The sequence below is a fragment of the Halichoerus grypus genome, chromosome 14 (genome assembly GCF_964656455.1).
Source record: "Halichoerus grypus chromosome 14, mHalGry1.hap1.1, whole genome shotgun sequence".
In the NCBI taxonomy this organism is placed as follows: domain Eukaryota; kingdom Metazoa; phylum Chordata; class Mammalia; order Carnivora; family Phocidae; genus Halichoerus; species Halichoerus grypus.
In genome coordinates, this window is record NC_135725.1 from 57753792 (window position 1) to 57767370 (window position 13579).

Here is a 13579-nt window from a genome sequence, read left to right on the forward strand (position 1 = left end):
CCTTATACGTCAGAGTTGGAAGGGACCTGGAAAATGACCTAATTTTGCTGCTCATTTTTATAGCTGGGGAAATTGAGGCTTAAGAAGGTAGATGGTGGGGCAGTTGGGTGGCTCAGTCTTTTAAGCGTCTGCCTTCGGCTCAGGTCATGATCCCAGGGTCTTGGGATAGAGCTCCTCATCAGGCTCCCTGCTCAGTGGGGAGTCTGCTTCCTCTCCACCCCCGCACTTGTGCTCTCTGGCTCTCTCTCTCTCTGTCAAATAAATAAATATAATCTTAAAAAAAAAAAAAAAAAGGTAGATGGCCCTGGCAGTTGCCTATATGTGGGGTGCTTTGAGGATGAAGTGCCCAAGGGAAGACTCTGCTTTAGAATACCATGTATGGCTTTGGAGTCATTCCTCTGGGCCTTACAGAGTTTTCCATTAAAACACAGGTACTTGGGGCGCCTGGGTGGCTCAGTCGTTAAGCGTCTGCCTTCGGCTCAGGTCATGATCCCAGGGTCCTAGGATCGAGCCCCACGTCGGGCTCCCTGCTCAGCGGGAAGCCTGCTTCTCCCTCTCCCACTCCCCCTGCTTGTGCTCTCTCTCTCGCTGTGTCTCTCTCTGTCAAATAAATAAATACAATCTTTAAAAAAAAAAACAAAACACAGGTACTTTGGCGAGGGGACCCCCATAAATTGTATTCATCTACTCTCTGAAGGAAGAATTCATGGCAGGGTGGGACCAGGGCATGTTACGGGAGGTGGATGAGGTGGGAGAGAGTGAACCTGAGACGGACGTGACAGGTGAGTAGGCTTTGTCATCATCACCACTTTGCTTCTGGCCAGCTCGTCCAGAAATGTGGGACTGAGACCGCAATTTCCCCTTCAATCTGAGGCCCTCCAAGCTCCAGAGCATGTCCTCCCGGAAGCCTTCCCTAATAACTACCCATCCTATAAATACTGTCCTGTTTCCCCACCTACACCTAAAGAGGCTCCTCTTGAAACTCCACCTGTTTCCCCCAGTGCCGCCTTCACCACCCCAGGGTGAAGAAGCATTTACCAGACTTATCCCCACCAGGGTGGGCTCTGGAAAACTAAAATGCCCTCTTGACTCTCAGACACAATACCTTACACGCCCACAGTATGCACTTCTTTGCTGAATTGAAGACCCAAAGGAATGAAGTTATAATGGTAGCTTCGATGGTAGAGTTTCAATTGAAATACTTGTGCAGGTATGAGACCTGCACAAGTGGGGCCCCCATGTTTGGGGAGCAGAGGCTTACATCTCCATTGGTCCAGATTGTTGGCCCAACCTGTCCCTTCTTTTCTAGAGGAAGGCTGTGCCAGCCCCGCTGCTGCCCCCTAGAGGCTGTGCTATAGGTGCGCAGCGAAATTGGCTGTGCCTTTCTCCACCCCTACCCCCTTCCCTTCCCTTCCCTCCCCTCCCCTCCCCTTTCCCTTCCCTTCCCCCTCCCCCTCTCCTCCCCTTCCCTTTCCCTCTCAATCCACCTCCTGCTCAGGATTGTGTAATAGGAAGTCCTCAACTGGACTCCCTGAGGAGGGAAAAGGGGGCTAGGGAGGGAAAAACAGCATAAAGATACAGAGTACAGAGGCAGTCTCTTCCTGTTCTTCAGACCGGGGACTCCCAGGGACAGGACCCCCTCTTCTGTCTTTTCCCATTCCTCACCCAAGCCCAACCCCAGCTTAAGGTCATGAATTCTCCCATCCCCTAATGGGTGAAGGAGTCAAAAGGTACAAATTTCCAATTATAAAATTAATGTCATGGGGATGTAACATACATCATGGTGACTATTGTTAATAAAACTATTGTATATTTGAAAGTAGGTAGGAGAGTAGATCTTGAATGTTCTCATTGCAAGAAAAATATTTTTTGGTAACTACGTAGGGTGACGGATGTTAACTGGGCTTACTATGGTGATCACTTTGCAATACGTAGAAATAGCCCATCATTACATTGTATACCTGAAACTAATATAATGTTATATCAATTATATTTCAATATAAAAAAGAGGTCAGCTTCTGTTTTCCTGTATAATCCATTAAAATGGTAAAGTGCATTAAAAAAAAAAAAGGATTCTCCCTTCCCCTCAAGCTGCTGGAAAGATCCTTGGTCATGATGAAGTAAATGACTAGCCTTAAGATAAAAACCAGGTTGTTCCTTGGGAGCTGGGGTGTGTGCCAGAGAAGGGAGGGTGTCAGCAGAAGTCCCACTGAGTTGGACAATGGCAGGAAAGGAAATCACCCAGTTGCCACTGTGGTTTTCTTTAAGGCTGAGTCCAGGCAGGCCTCGCCTTGCAGGGATGGGCTGTGCAACTGTTCCCAGAACAGAAGGTAGTATTTCTTCAAATGCTTTTCAAAATATACTCATAAGTATGTGTGTGTGTGTGTGAGTAAAACAGAAACAGAGGTATGAGAAGTGTTCAGATATTAGAGGCCTTGAACATCAGAGCTTGGATATTTTCCTAAGTGATTTGATTGAATTTCAGAAAGGTTTCCTTAGCTGCTGTGTGGATTAGATTGAAGGGTCCAAGAGTTGAAAAAGTTAGACCATTGCAGTGGTCCAGGCTAGAACCGATAAAGCGATGGAGAGGTCACCATTAGCCTTGGACCTGAGGAGGGGAGAAGCAACCAGAAACCAGCAGAAGACTTGCTCTGGAGCCAACCAGGGTGAGAGACACTTTACCCGAATCTTGGGGAACAGGGCAAAGACCCTCAGAAAACTCACATCTTGGGCTTAGAGGGCTTGGCTAGGGTTTAGCTGATTCATATGGTATTAGAAGGGAGACTAAGGCAGACTCTCAGGGTACACAGGGTCACAGAATGGGGACATTAGGCCCCAGTCCCAGATTTCCTGCAGTGGCCACTCTGATCCTCTCCATTACCTCTGGAGGAGTTCCCCATTCCCACAAATCAGTCCCCACCAACCAGCCCAGGGGTACAGGGGAGACAAATGAGAAATCCTGGCCATACAAGGTGCTGGAAGTTCCCTTGGAGTAGGGATAGTCCCCCCACCCAGATGTGCAGAGAGACATAAATTTGGAATGCACGAGAGGATGGGGCGCTGGACAAGTCTGGAAGGGGCCAGAATAGGGGAGAGGTAGCTTCCAGCCCAGTTCCCCCACCTCCCCCTATCTTCCCAAATCCAGCTCTTTCTCATGGCTCCTACCATTCTAGTCCCCCGACCCCCACTTCTTGAACATCTCTTTTTTGGTATCAGTGGGGGAAGGGGAAACACTGCTTGACCTAGAACCACTGGGCGGCAGCTTCAGAGATACATATTTCAGCTGGCTCCCCATCCTTGGTGGTATATGGACCAGGGCTGGGCGATGCTGTTGAAAGGTAGGACAATACCGGGTAGGAGATTCTAGGTGTCTGGATGCAGAACACCAGGTTCCAGTCGAGTCTTGGTTACTAATCTCCTGCCAATACCCTCCTCTCTCAGTGCTTCAGTTTGTTCATCTTGCCTTTGTGATTAACGAGACTGGCAGAAGCCTGACTAGAAACCAGATCGCAAGCTAGGGGCCGGTTTGCTGGAATTTGGCCGGACAAGGGCACTCTTCCCTTTGGCCCTGTCCCAGCATACAGTGAGTGCTCACTGGGTATGGTGTGCCTCCTCCCCCATCTAGGCTGTGAAATGCTGCTGCCAGCCCTTCACGCCCTTATACTGCTCCTCCTCTGGGCCAGATTACTCAGGCCTTACAGACTGCTTTATCCCTCCCCAAGCCATCTCAGGCAGCGCACACTCCTCCATCTTGGTCCACCAGAACTTTCTGCAACCACAATCTGCCCTGTCCAGTAGGTCAGCCACTGGTCACACATGGCATTTAACACTTGAAATGTGGCCAGTGTGCCCGAAGAACTGTCTTTTAAGCTTTATTTCATTTTAATTAATTTTAAAATTAAATTTAAGAAGCCACATGAGGGCAGTAGCTACCACATTGGACAACACACGTTCTAGGCAGAGCTTCTCTTTGTTTCGTGTTTAGTGTCCCTTGTCTAAAGTAAGAGTTGATAGGAGTTACCATTTATTGAGCACTTACTATTTGCCAATTTTTGCATAAGTGCTTTACGGGCACATCTCAATGAATCCTAGAAATTCCATTGAAAAGATGAAGAAACGGGCGCCTGGGTGGCTCAGTTGGTTAAGCATCCGACATTTGACTTCGGCTCAGGTCATGATCTTAGGGTCATGGGAAGGAGCCCTGCATTGGGATCTGTGCTGGACGTGGAGCCTGCTTAAGATTCTCTCTCTCCCTCTCCCTCTGCCCCTCCCCAGCTCTCTAAATAAATAAATAAAGAAGAAGAAACCGAGGCTCTAGAGGTTGGTTAAAATGGCTTCAGATTGCACAGAAACCTGGAGGGCCATTCAAGTGTGAGTCATGCTCTCCAGCCACTTAGGGAAACTTCCAGGGCCCAGCCTCGGTGTTCTGCGTCTGTGGCTGCTTCACAGCCTGTGGGGGGGGGGGGGTGCCCCAGGAGGTTCATCATTGAGTACTGATTGGTGGATGCTCTTGACAAAAAGGAGAAGGAAGCTAATTCATTTACTCCCCATCTCCTGGGGACCCAGGAATCCTGGCTCCTGACATCCCATCTTCAGATGTCTCTCCTCTTGCCTTTTTCCTGGACCACAGTGTCCTTTGGGTCACAAACTTAGAGCTCAACTGGGTGCTATGTGCAAAGATTTGGGAAAAGTTTGTCACAGGTAAGCCCAGAGGAAGCCAGTTGGGCGAGGAGCTAGGGCCTGGAAAAATCCTTGTTATTTTTGTGCAAACCGCCCCCCCCCCCAAGAAACAGTATAATAGTATAATAGCTACCTTTTATTGAGCACCTACTTGTGCCAGGCACTTTACATACATCTTTGCTTATAATTCCCACAACAACCTGGGAGGTAGGCATTATCATCACCATTTTACATATGAGGAAACTGAGGCTCAACAAGGTTAAGCAGCTCGCTTAAAATCAAACAGCTTATAGACACGAGTGGTAGAAGCAGCACTCAACATGGACATCCGAGAGTGCCCCAAAACTTTCATTAGGCATTCTTCACATAGGGGAAATAGAGGGGGTGGAGGAGTGGGCAAAAGGATGCATTCTTTAGGGGTTGAGGGAAGCTGAGCCCTGCCCTGTTTCCCACCTCCCCACTTTGGCAAGCCATTTCTTCCTCAGACTCAGCTGCAAAGTCAGCAACAACTCACTCTGGCTGAGGTTGCTCTTCTTAGAAAGAGAAAATGGCTGAAACGAAAGCCCTTACCCTGTTTGTGTATTTACAGGTGCTGCTGTGCCCACAGAGCTCATGCGCCGAAGCACACCACCATCAGAATGAGAACAGCGCTCCCTTTTAGGCTACACTCCTGCCACGTATGCAGGGAGTGAAGCAGCTGAGAGATCTTGAAAGGGCTGTTTATTTCCTACTAGATTCCCAGGGACATCAACCAGGAGGGGGCCAGCTCAACAATCAAAACCTCCAATTTGCTCCCTGCCCCTCTTTCCAGGCTTATCCAGCTTCAGAAGTGTTGCGTTCATTCCGTAGATTCAGGGACACATGGTGCCTCTCTCTCTCATACACACACACACACACACACACACACACAGACACACACACAAAGGTTCTTGAGTTAAGGCACCAAGTCTGGCCTGCGCGGCCTTGCAAGTCCTTGCCCATAGGCCATGGCCCTGGCCCACGGCTGAGCCCATGTGTTTACATAGACGGGTAAGTGCAGTGTTAGGAGTCTCTTCACAAATGAGGGACAACATTGATGGCTCTGTGCTCTGCCCAGTCTTCCTGTCCTCTGGGATGGGACCTCCTTTCTCCTTGTCAGTTGCCCAGACACCTCCATCCCCTCTCCCTAGCTGGGGTGGGACCAGGTCCGCCATACTTCAGGCCGGTGCTGGGAACTTTGGACCTGGCTTCTGACATCACGAATGTGCCCTTCTAAGTGTGGCAGGGGGCTATTTTGGGACCTTAAAGAGGATCAAGTCCCCACCTCAGAAGGGCAAAGATGGCCATTCAGGCCAGGATGGAGGGTAAGGTTTCTTTTTGTGCTTTTAAAACACAATCATGTGTAACAGGAAGAGAGCTGACCTTTTCCTTTCGAGTTCTCTTCCACCTCACTCCAGTCTGCAGACTGGAGTGAGTGTGGAGGGGAAAAGGGTCTTTCGGATTGTGCCATAGAATGGGAAGTTGCTTCAGCGCCCCTTCACCTGGCCCTACCCGAGCTGGCTAGAGCACATTTATGTCGGCACCCACTTAGTGGGTGGGGCAGAGGTGGGGACGTCCTTGGGATACACGATGTGGTTGTGATGGAGGGTTAAAGGCCTGCATGAAGGCAGAGGTTAGGGCTATGGGGTTCCTGGGTCCTGAGCTGGGTCAGGATGCCCAGACGAAGTAGGCGACCTCGTCCAGGTCGACGGGGTAATCGGTGAGCAGCACTGGGGTTTTGTCAAAAAGCTCGCCCTTGTAGCTGCGCCACTTGCCTGCAGGCAGGTAGACGTCTCGCTCCTGCTTGCCGGGCTCCAGGACCGGCGCCACCAGCAGCGTGTCTCCAATAAGGAACTGCGAGTCGATACGGTGTGCCGTCTCGTCACCGGGCGCAATCCACCAGAGGGGGCGCACGATGGGGTCGCCTGTGTCAGTGACCTCACCAGCCAGCTCCAGCAAGAGCGGCGCTACGAGCGAGGCCCTCAGTGCGGCAAACTTGTGCGCGATAGCCACCACTTCGGCATCATATTGCCAGGGTGGGACCGAGAACTGCATAGCGGGCATGAAGGCGGCCACCTCCAGCCAGCGCACGTAGAGCTCGCGCTCGGGCACCTCGCCCCCGCCCGCTGTGCGCTCAGACACTGCGTTGCCACCCACCATATCGGGCAGGATGAATGGGTAGCCCAGCATGCTGACAGTGAGCACGGCGGGGATGAGTGAGCGCAGCCCCAGATCATAGCCCCACACCGAGTCGCGGTCCACTAGGCGGAAGAAGCATGAGATGTTCTGTGACTGGTAGCCCACGCGGACCTCCGCCAGGGAGAAGAAGGGCAGGGCCATTTCAGTGTAGCGGCGGCTCCATATGCTGGGGTCGGACAGCGGCCTGTAGGTGCTGAAGTCCCGGGGCAAATAGCTGACTTCGCCTGCGTCAAATTTGAAGGAGGCCACAGCGTAGCGCGAGCGCAGCCGCCGCAGGTGCCCCTGGAACCAGTCTCGAGCCTCCGGGCGTGTGAAGTCGAGCACCGCGCCGATGCCGTTCCACCAGCGCACGAGCGCGGGCAGCCGGCCGGTGGGTTCGCGCACGAACAGCTCGCGTTCCACTCCCTCACCAAAGCACGATGAGTTGTAGTTGATAAACGGGTGAACCCAGAGCGTGACGCGGAAGCCGGCATCACGCAGACGGCGGAACATGTCGCTGGCATTGGGGAACTTGGTCTCGTCGAAGTCGAAGTCTCCATAGGCAGGTGTGTACATGTCATCTATTTCCAAGTGGCTGCTGTTGAATCGGTGCTGGCGGATCTGCTGGGCGAAACGCTGCACTTTGTCCTGGTCCACGGCACGCCCGTAGAGCACCCACGTGGACCAGATGGGGTCCCGGAAGGCCTCGGGTGCTGGCACCCTCGAGGGCTTGTTGAAATAGCGCCGCACCATGTATTTGTGGATGGAAGTGACGTCGGAGCCGACACACACGCGGTAGCTGAGCTCCGGCGCGGCAGGGCGGCCCGCAGGTGGCTTGTAGGGCGTGTTGTGGTAGCGTGCCTGCAGCCGCAGCGAGCGCTCCGTGCCGTTCCAGCCCAGGTGGAAGGGCACGGAGTCGTTGACCTTGATGGCAGCTGCACGCGATGACAGCCAGTAGCGCTCGAGGATGCCTCCGAATGCGGCGCCGGAGGAGTAGACATCGCTGGTGACGAAGGGCTGAGGCTCCTGCTGGCCGTCCAGGCGGATGGGCCAGTGCTGGGTCCTCATCTCGGCACCACCGTACCAGTGTGCCGCCGCATCGCCCAGGAACATAGTGTGTTCCACCTCGCGCCCCGGAGCCGCCTCCTCCCAGCGCACGCGGTAGCACATGACCGTATCCTTGGGCCTCACAGTCTGGATGAAGAAATGCAGGGGGCGCCCATCGGCTGTGCGAGAACAACCGAGGACCGCGCCGTCGCGGCTGCAGGAGTCGAGGTCCAGCGCGCCTGAGCGGAAGGCCAGGCGGAAGACCTGCTCGCCCTTCTGGTTGCGGATGGAGAAGCCGCCTCGGTTGAGGTCCAGCAGCTCCGCGCGCAGGCGTTCCGCTTTGCGTAGAGAGGCGCTGTAGTAGCACCAGGCCACCACTGCGGCCAACACCAGCAGCAGCCCCAGGACCGCGGAGCCGAGGAGCGGTTTCAGCTCTTTGGAGGGCTTGGGCTTGGCCGGCGAGAAGTTATCAGGCAAGAAGGTGTACATAGCTGCAGCTGGGATGACCTTGGGGCTCTTACGGTTTGCGTGGCTCCCAGGGCGGCGGCGGGGGTAGGCTTGGCTCTCCTCCTGAGGGTTCTGGGGCATGAGCCCCCAGTTAGGGAAGGAGTGGGCAGTGGGACCACCCGACAAAGCACATCTGAACCTGGACTGCCTGACTCTGGAAGGGGAAGAGAGAAGTAGAACTGAGCTTTCTCATTCCACAGTATTTCCCTTTGCTGCATCAGAAAGAGGAAGTGTATATTTGGGGAAGGTTGTATTCTGGGATATAAGGTCTGGGACATAAAGGCTTGACCCTTACCAGGACCATCTGTATGTGTCTAAACCACTCTTTTTTTTTTTTTTTTAAATTAACATATAATGTATTATTTGTTTCAGGGGTACAGGTCTGTGATTCAACAGTCTTACACAATTCACAGCGCTCACCATAGCACATACCCTCCCCTCTAAACCACTCTTTCTCATGAGTGCCAGTTTTTGCCAAAATTAGTCAGGACTCTGGTTGGGGAGGGGCAGATGGCATGCATCCCCATTTTCCTGGTGGAGAAACAACCCAGACAGGGTCAGGGAGCTGTCTAGGATCACAGAATTAGCCAGGCTTCCTTGGATCATACATGGGGGCAGTTCAGGCTGAGGAGCAGGCGAGGGGTCTGGAGAAGGCCATGGTGGGAGAGGGAAGATAATCCAGCCAGCTCTTTAAGATCTTTAACAGGGCAGTAGGCTGGTTTTCCTGTCCCCACGGGGGGAGAGGAGAGAGGAAGGGGGAACATCTCAGGCATGGAATTTAATCTTGAGTCAAAAGCCAGATTAAATCTGGAGATTAGAGAAGATACCCAAAGCCAGACGCAGTCATGGGCCTGGTTTGGAGAGAGGCAGGGTTGGGTTTGTACATTAGGGCTGGTGTAAAAAGTCTAGCATGGTGGCCATGGTGACTTCTCAGGTCACCCTCTCTTTGCTCTCAAACTCGACCCTGTTCTCAGCAATTGATCACCAAGTCCATTTCCCCACCAACCTTCCTGCTCTCCTCCTGGCAACACATTTGTGGCCAGCTACCTCCTGGCTTTGTCTCCACTATGCACCCACTCTCCTCTGCCCCTGCCCTACTTTGGGCACTGTCATTTCTCCCATGTATCATTGCAGTACTTCCCCAATAGGCCTCCCTGCTTCCACCTTCTTTTTCCCCAATGCTCACAGCAACCATGGCGATCTTTTTAAAGCACTTTATGAGACAGTATCTCTTCCTACTTTAGAGCATGACCCCCAGGTTTAAGTTCAGAAGTATAAGCTTTGCAATTGAGGGTCAAGGCATGATGTGGTCTCATCTGCTTTTCTGATTCCATTTCCAGCCAGGCCTATCCTATGATCACCAAGCTCATTCCTTCCCTAACCTAAATCCTTCAGCCATCTGCTCTATGAACTTTCACCTACCCACACTGAACCAATGTCTCTCCCCCACCTATCAGCTCTCCAAGGAGTGGACACCCCCTACTGCACACATAGACTCTCATATACTGTATGTTAAACATATGACTGCAGAAAAAAACCCATAGACTTGGCGGGGGGGTGGCGGTGTGTGTCCCAATCTGCTGCCCAAGGCCACTGACCATATCTCAGCCCTCAGGGCAGAGTTCAACAAAGAAATAGCACCAGCCAGGTGCACACACAGACATACATGCTGCCAGCTAGCCAGCTGCCCATCTGTTCCAGCTGGGAGGAAGGAGAGAGGGAGACTGGCAAACAGTAATTAGCCTCCTCCCAGATGCCAGTGTCTGTCTCTAAGTCCTCAGCTACTCCCAAGGAGATGCCAGAACTGCTCAGGGTCCTCACCTCCCCCACCTCTCCCACGAAGAGACTATCATCAAGAATGACAGGTGCAGGGTGCCTGGGTGGCTCAGTTGGTTAAGCGTTTGCCTTCAGCTCAGGTCATGATCCCAGGGTCTTGGGATCGAGTCCCACATTGGACTCCTTGCTCAGTGGGGAGTCTGCTTCTCCCTCTTCCCCTCCCCTCTGCTCATGATCTCTCTCTCACTCTCTCTCAAATAAATAAATAATCTTAAAAAAAAAAAAAAAAAGAATGACAGGTGCAGACCAGAATTTTTATCTCAGATATCAATATACAGCTCACTACAATGCCTCCCCCCTCCAAGGACGTGTTGTCTTAGGGCCTCATTCTCTGTGCTCCCTCCCCCTAAATCCCTAAGCTGGTCAGTTCCAGCTGGTCTGAAACAGCCTCTTACTCCCTGCCTCTCATCCCATACAACTTAGCTTTCAAAACCCCCACCCCTCTATTGCATCCCCTACCTGTGGGTACAGGTTAGAAAAGCCCTCCTGCAGAATGCACACAGTAGCTTTTAGCTGACGCCCTCAAGCTCAGCAGAACCCAAATGTGGCCTTAGGTGGTCCAGGCCAGACTTGCTGTATATTCATATTGATTCATTCAGGACAACCAAGGCCCCATCCTGGGCACTGAGGGAATAAGGGGTAAGGGTCCATATCTGAAGAGGACAGAGAACCCCTCATCCTCAAAACTTTCATATTAAGTCAGCCCATCTCATGACACTGGAGGCATGGAGAGGCCACCAAGATGACCTCAAAAGCCATTTCCAATAGGTTCTGAGAATCTTAATGTTCTAGGATTCCAAGGTTTTTTGGTGAAGGACAGGGGCCCACAGTCTTGGGCGCCCACTCCATGCAGGCCCTGTGCTGGTCTCTCAAATGCCACCACAGCGTCCAACCCTAACAATAATACTGAACAAGAGGCATAGCTGTAGTGCCCATTCTGCAGTCGAAGAAACTTGCCCAAACAGAAAAAGGAACTTGTTTGAAGTTACTAGGTGGCAAGGTTGCCTAAATCAAAAATCCCAGCTTAACCCTCCACAGCATAATTTTTAGGAGATGAGAGATAAATGGTCTGACTGGCAGTCTGAATGCAGCAGAGGAAAGGAGCTTTGTGAGTCAGAGGGTGGGACAGGCTCCCCATCAGGTGGGTGTGTGCATACTGAAGCCTATCTTCTCAAGGGCTGGTGCTGCTGCTTGCTCCAGAAAGGCTCCTTGGGGTGGGAAAAGGGCAATTTTAATGGTATCTGGGACCGGGGCTGTGGAGGAGGAACTGGTTCCTGTGTTAACAGCGCTAGAGACCCCTGTAATCTGCCGCCTCCGTCATCTGGCTAACCACAGGTTAATGCCGGCAGGTGGGGTCTGCCCTAGCCAAACCTTTCCCCACTTGACACTCAACCTCGGTCTTGGCTGCCAGCCCCTAGCCGGATCTGAGGGGGAGGGCCCGGCCCGGCCCCAAAGCGGGGAGGCCATGCCAAGCTGAGTCGTTTGTCGAACATAATTCCAAGGAGGGGGGGAATGTCAAAGGCAACTCGATCCAGCCCATCTCCCTGCCCTCCCCAAGGACGAGATCAGAGGGGATCGAGTGACTGCGCCTACAGCTTGGAATACTCCACCCCCACCCCAGCGCTACAGCTACAATGTCCGAAGGGACAGACTGAGGTCAAAGGGCCGGCCGCCCTCTGGGAACCGCGGCTTGAGGAGGGGCCCAGGTGTCCAGCCTCGGACCCCCTACTCATCAGTAGGAGCGAAAGTTCAGGAAGTGTGTTTCCTCAGCAACCCCCCAAGGTCCTCCCCCTGGGCTCACTCACGGCAGTGACCCCAGAAGTGGGGGTGAAGGGAGGCTCCCGAAGATTCCCTCCGAGCTAGCCGGAGTTGGGCTGCCACAGCGCGGCGCGGGGCGCTGCCTGGCTGGGAACAGCTGAGGCCCTCCTCGGGACCCGCCCCCTTGCTGCTCGGCCACGCCCCGGTCGTTCGGTCTCGCTTCGGGCCTCGGGGTCCAGCCCCGCCCCTGGCGCTCGAGCCCTCCTCCCACATTGTCACGCGGACTTGAGGTCCCACCCCTTAGCCCCCACCTTTCTCCCACTGCTCTGTGCCCACCTCCGGGCAACTCTGGCAGGCCACCCCAGTGTCTCCTGGCTCCGCCCCCTGCCTGCAGGCCCGCCCCCGCTGGGCCGTTGCTTACTGCATGCTAGCGGGGCTCTGCCCTAGGCCTTCTGGGACGTGTAGTTCTGGAGAAAGGAGCAATTGTAGAGTGTAGGGGTTCTCGCACCTCTAGGCTAAATTTGGGATGTGTATGAGGAGGAGAGAGCGGCAGGGTAAAGTGGGTAGGGTTGGCTACTGGGATTCCTTTCCCTCCAGATTTGGGCAGGTGGAGGCCATCTTGGTATAATGCTCTCATTAGCTCTTCATGTGGAAAAAGTTTCCCATATGGAAAAAGTTCTCTCATATAGAAAAAGGGTAGCGGAGTTCTGGGCGGATCACAGAGGAGGCTCAGTGCAGGGTGGATCCAATCAAAGACCCCACAGAAGGAGCCTAGTTCCACCAGACAGGAGGCCCAAGTTGTCGGTTCCTACCGGACCAGACCAGTAGTATCTGAGGTTGGGGACCTCAGTATTTTGCAATGCCCCCTCTGATCTCCCCCTGCAACACACACCCCATGGTGACACCATTAGAAATGCCCGTGCTGTGAGGTGGCAAATGTGCCCCACCATACCCCTGCTCCGTCCGAGGAGGAGTTGGGCGCAAAAATACTAAAAATCCCAGAGATTCCAGAACACCTCACCTCTTATGTCTGGAGGGACAGAGAAAGAGGGCTTTGCTTTGTAATTTGAGTTTCTTAGTCATGAAACCCTCCAAAATTATGTTTTAGACTCTTGAACTTGGGTAAGGGAGGGCAGCAAGGATGTCTGAACATAGACTTTTTCAGGGCTGTGATGGAGACTATGGGAGCAGAGATCAAGAACTTTGGGGACAGGGACAGGTCTCTGCAGAATGGAAGACTCTGCGTCTACTGAGATGGGGGGTGAGGGAACATCTAGGTTTGGGGGATACTGAACAAATGTCAGCTGGAGGGTCCTCTTGGGGTGGCCCTGCATGGCTAGGTAGACCCATTAGTTTGGGTGGAGGGAGGACACCAACCATTGTTATGTGTCAGGAGGGCACTCAGGGCCACCCAAGGGAAGTACTGAGATATGAGGGCAAGAAGGGCTCAGGGCAGGATGACTAAGAAAATGCACCTCAGTTGAAGGGGCTTCGCAGGGGCCTGAGTGACTGGCTCCTCACTGCCAGATCCTGTGGGGGTAAGGACTCAGGAGGC

The 13579-nt window shown here is 53.1% G+C and overlaps 1 protein-coding gene across 2 annotated transcripts; it reads right to left on the bottom strand.

Annotated features, from left to right (window-relative positions):
• Positions 1 to 4803: 4803 nt before the first annotated feature.
• Positions 4804 to 13546, bottom strand: MYORG (myogenesis regulating glycosidase). Of its 2 annotated transcripts, none has more exons than XM_078061397.1 (2): positions 13500 to 13546; positions 4804 to 8584 (listed from the first exon to the last, which is right to left on the bottom strand). In XM_078061397.1, exon 2 carries the CDS (start codon positions 8509 to 8511, stop codon positions 6367 to 6369), a length of 2145 nt encoding a protein of 714 aa, XP_077917523.1. In that variant the 5' UTR covers positions 8512 to 8584; positions 13500 to 13546; the 3' UTR covers positions 4804 to 6366. The 2 variants fall into 2 exon arrangements, with proteins under 2 accessions (XP_077917523.1, XP_035937250.1); XM_036081357.2 differs by lacking the exon at positions 13500 to 13546 and adding an exon at positions 12072 to 12226.
• Positions 13547 to 13579: the final 33 nt, after the last annotated feature.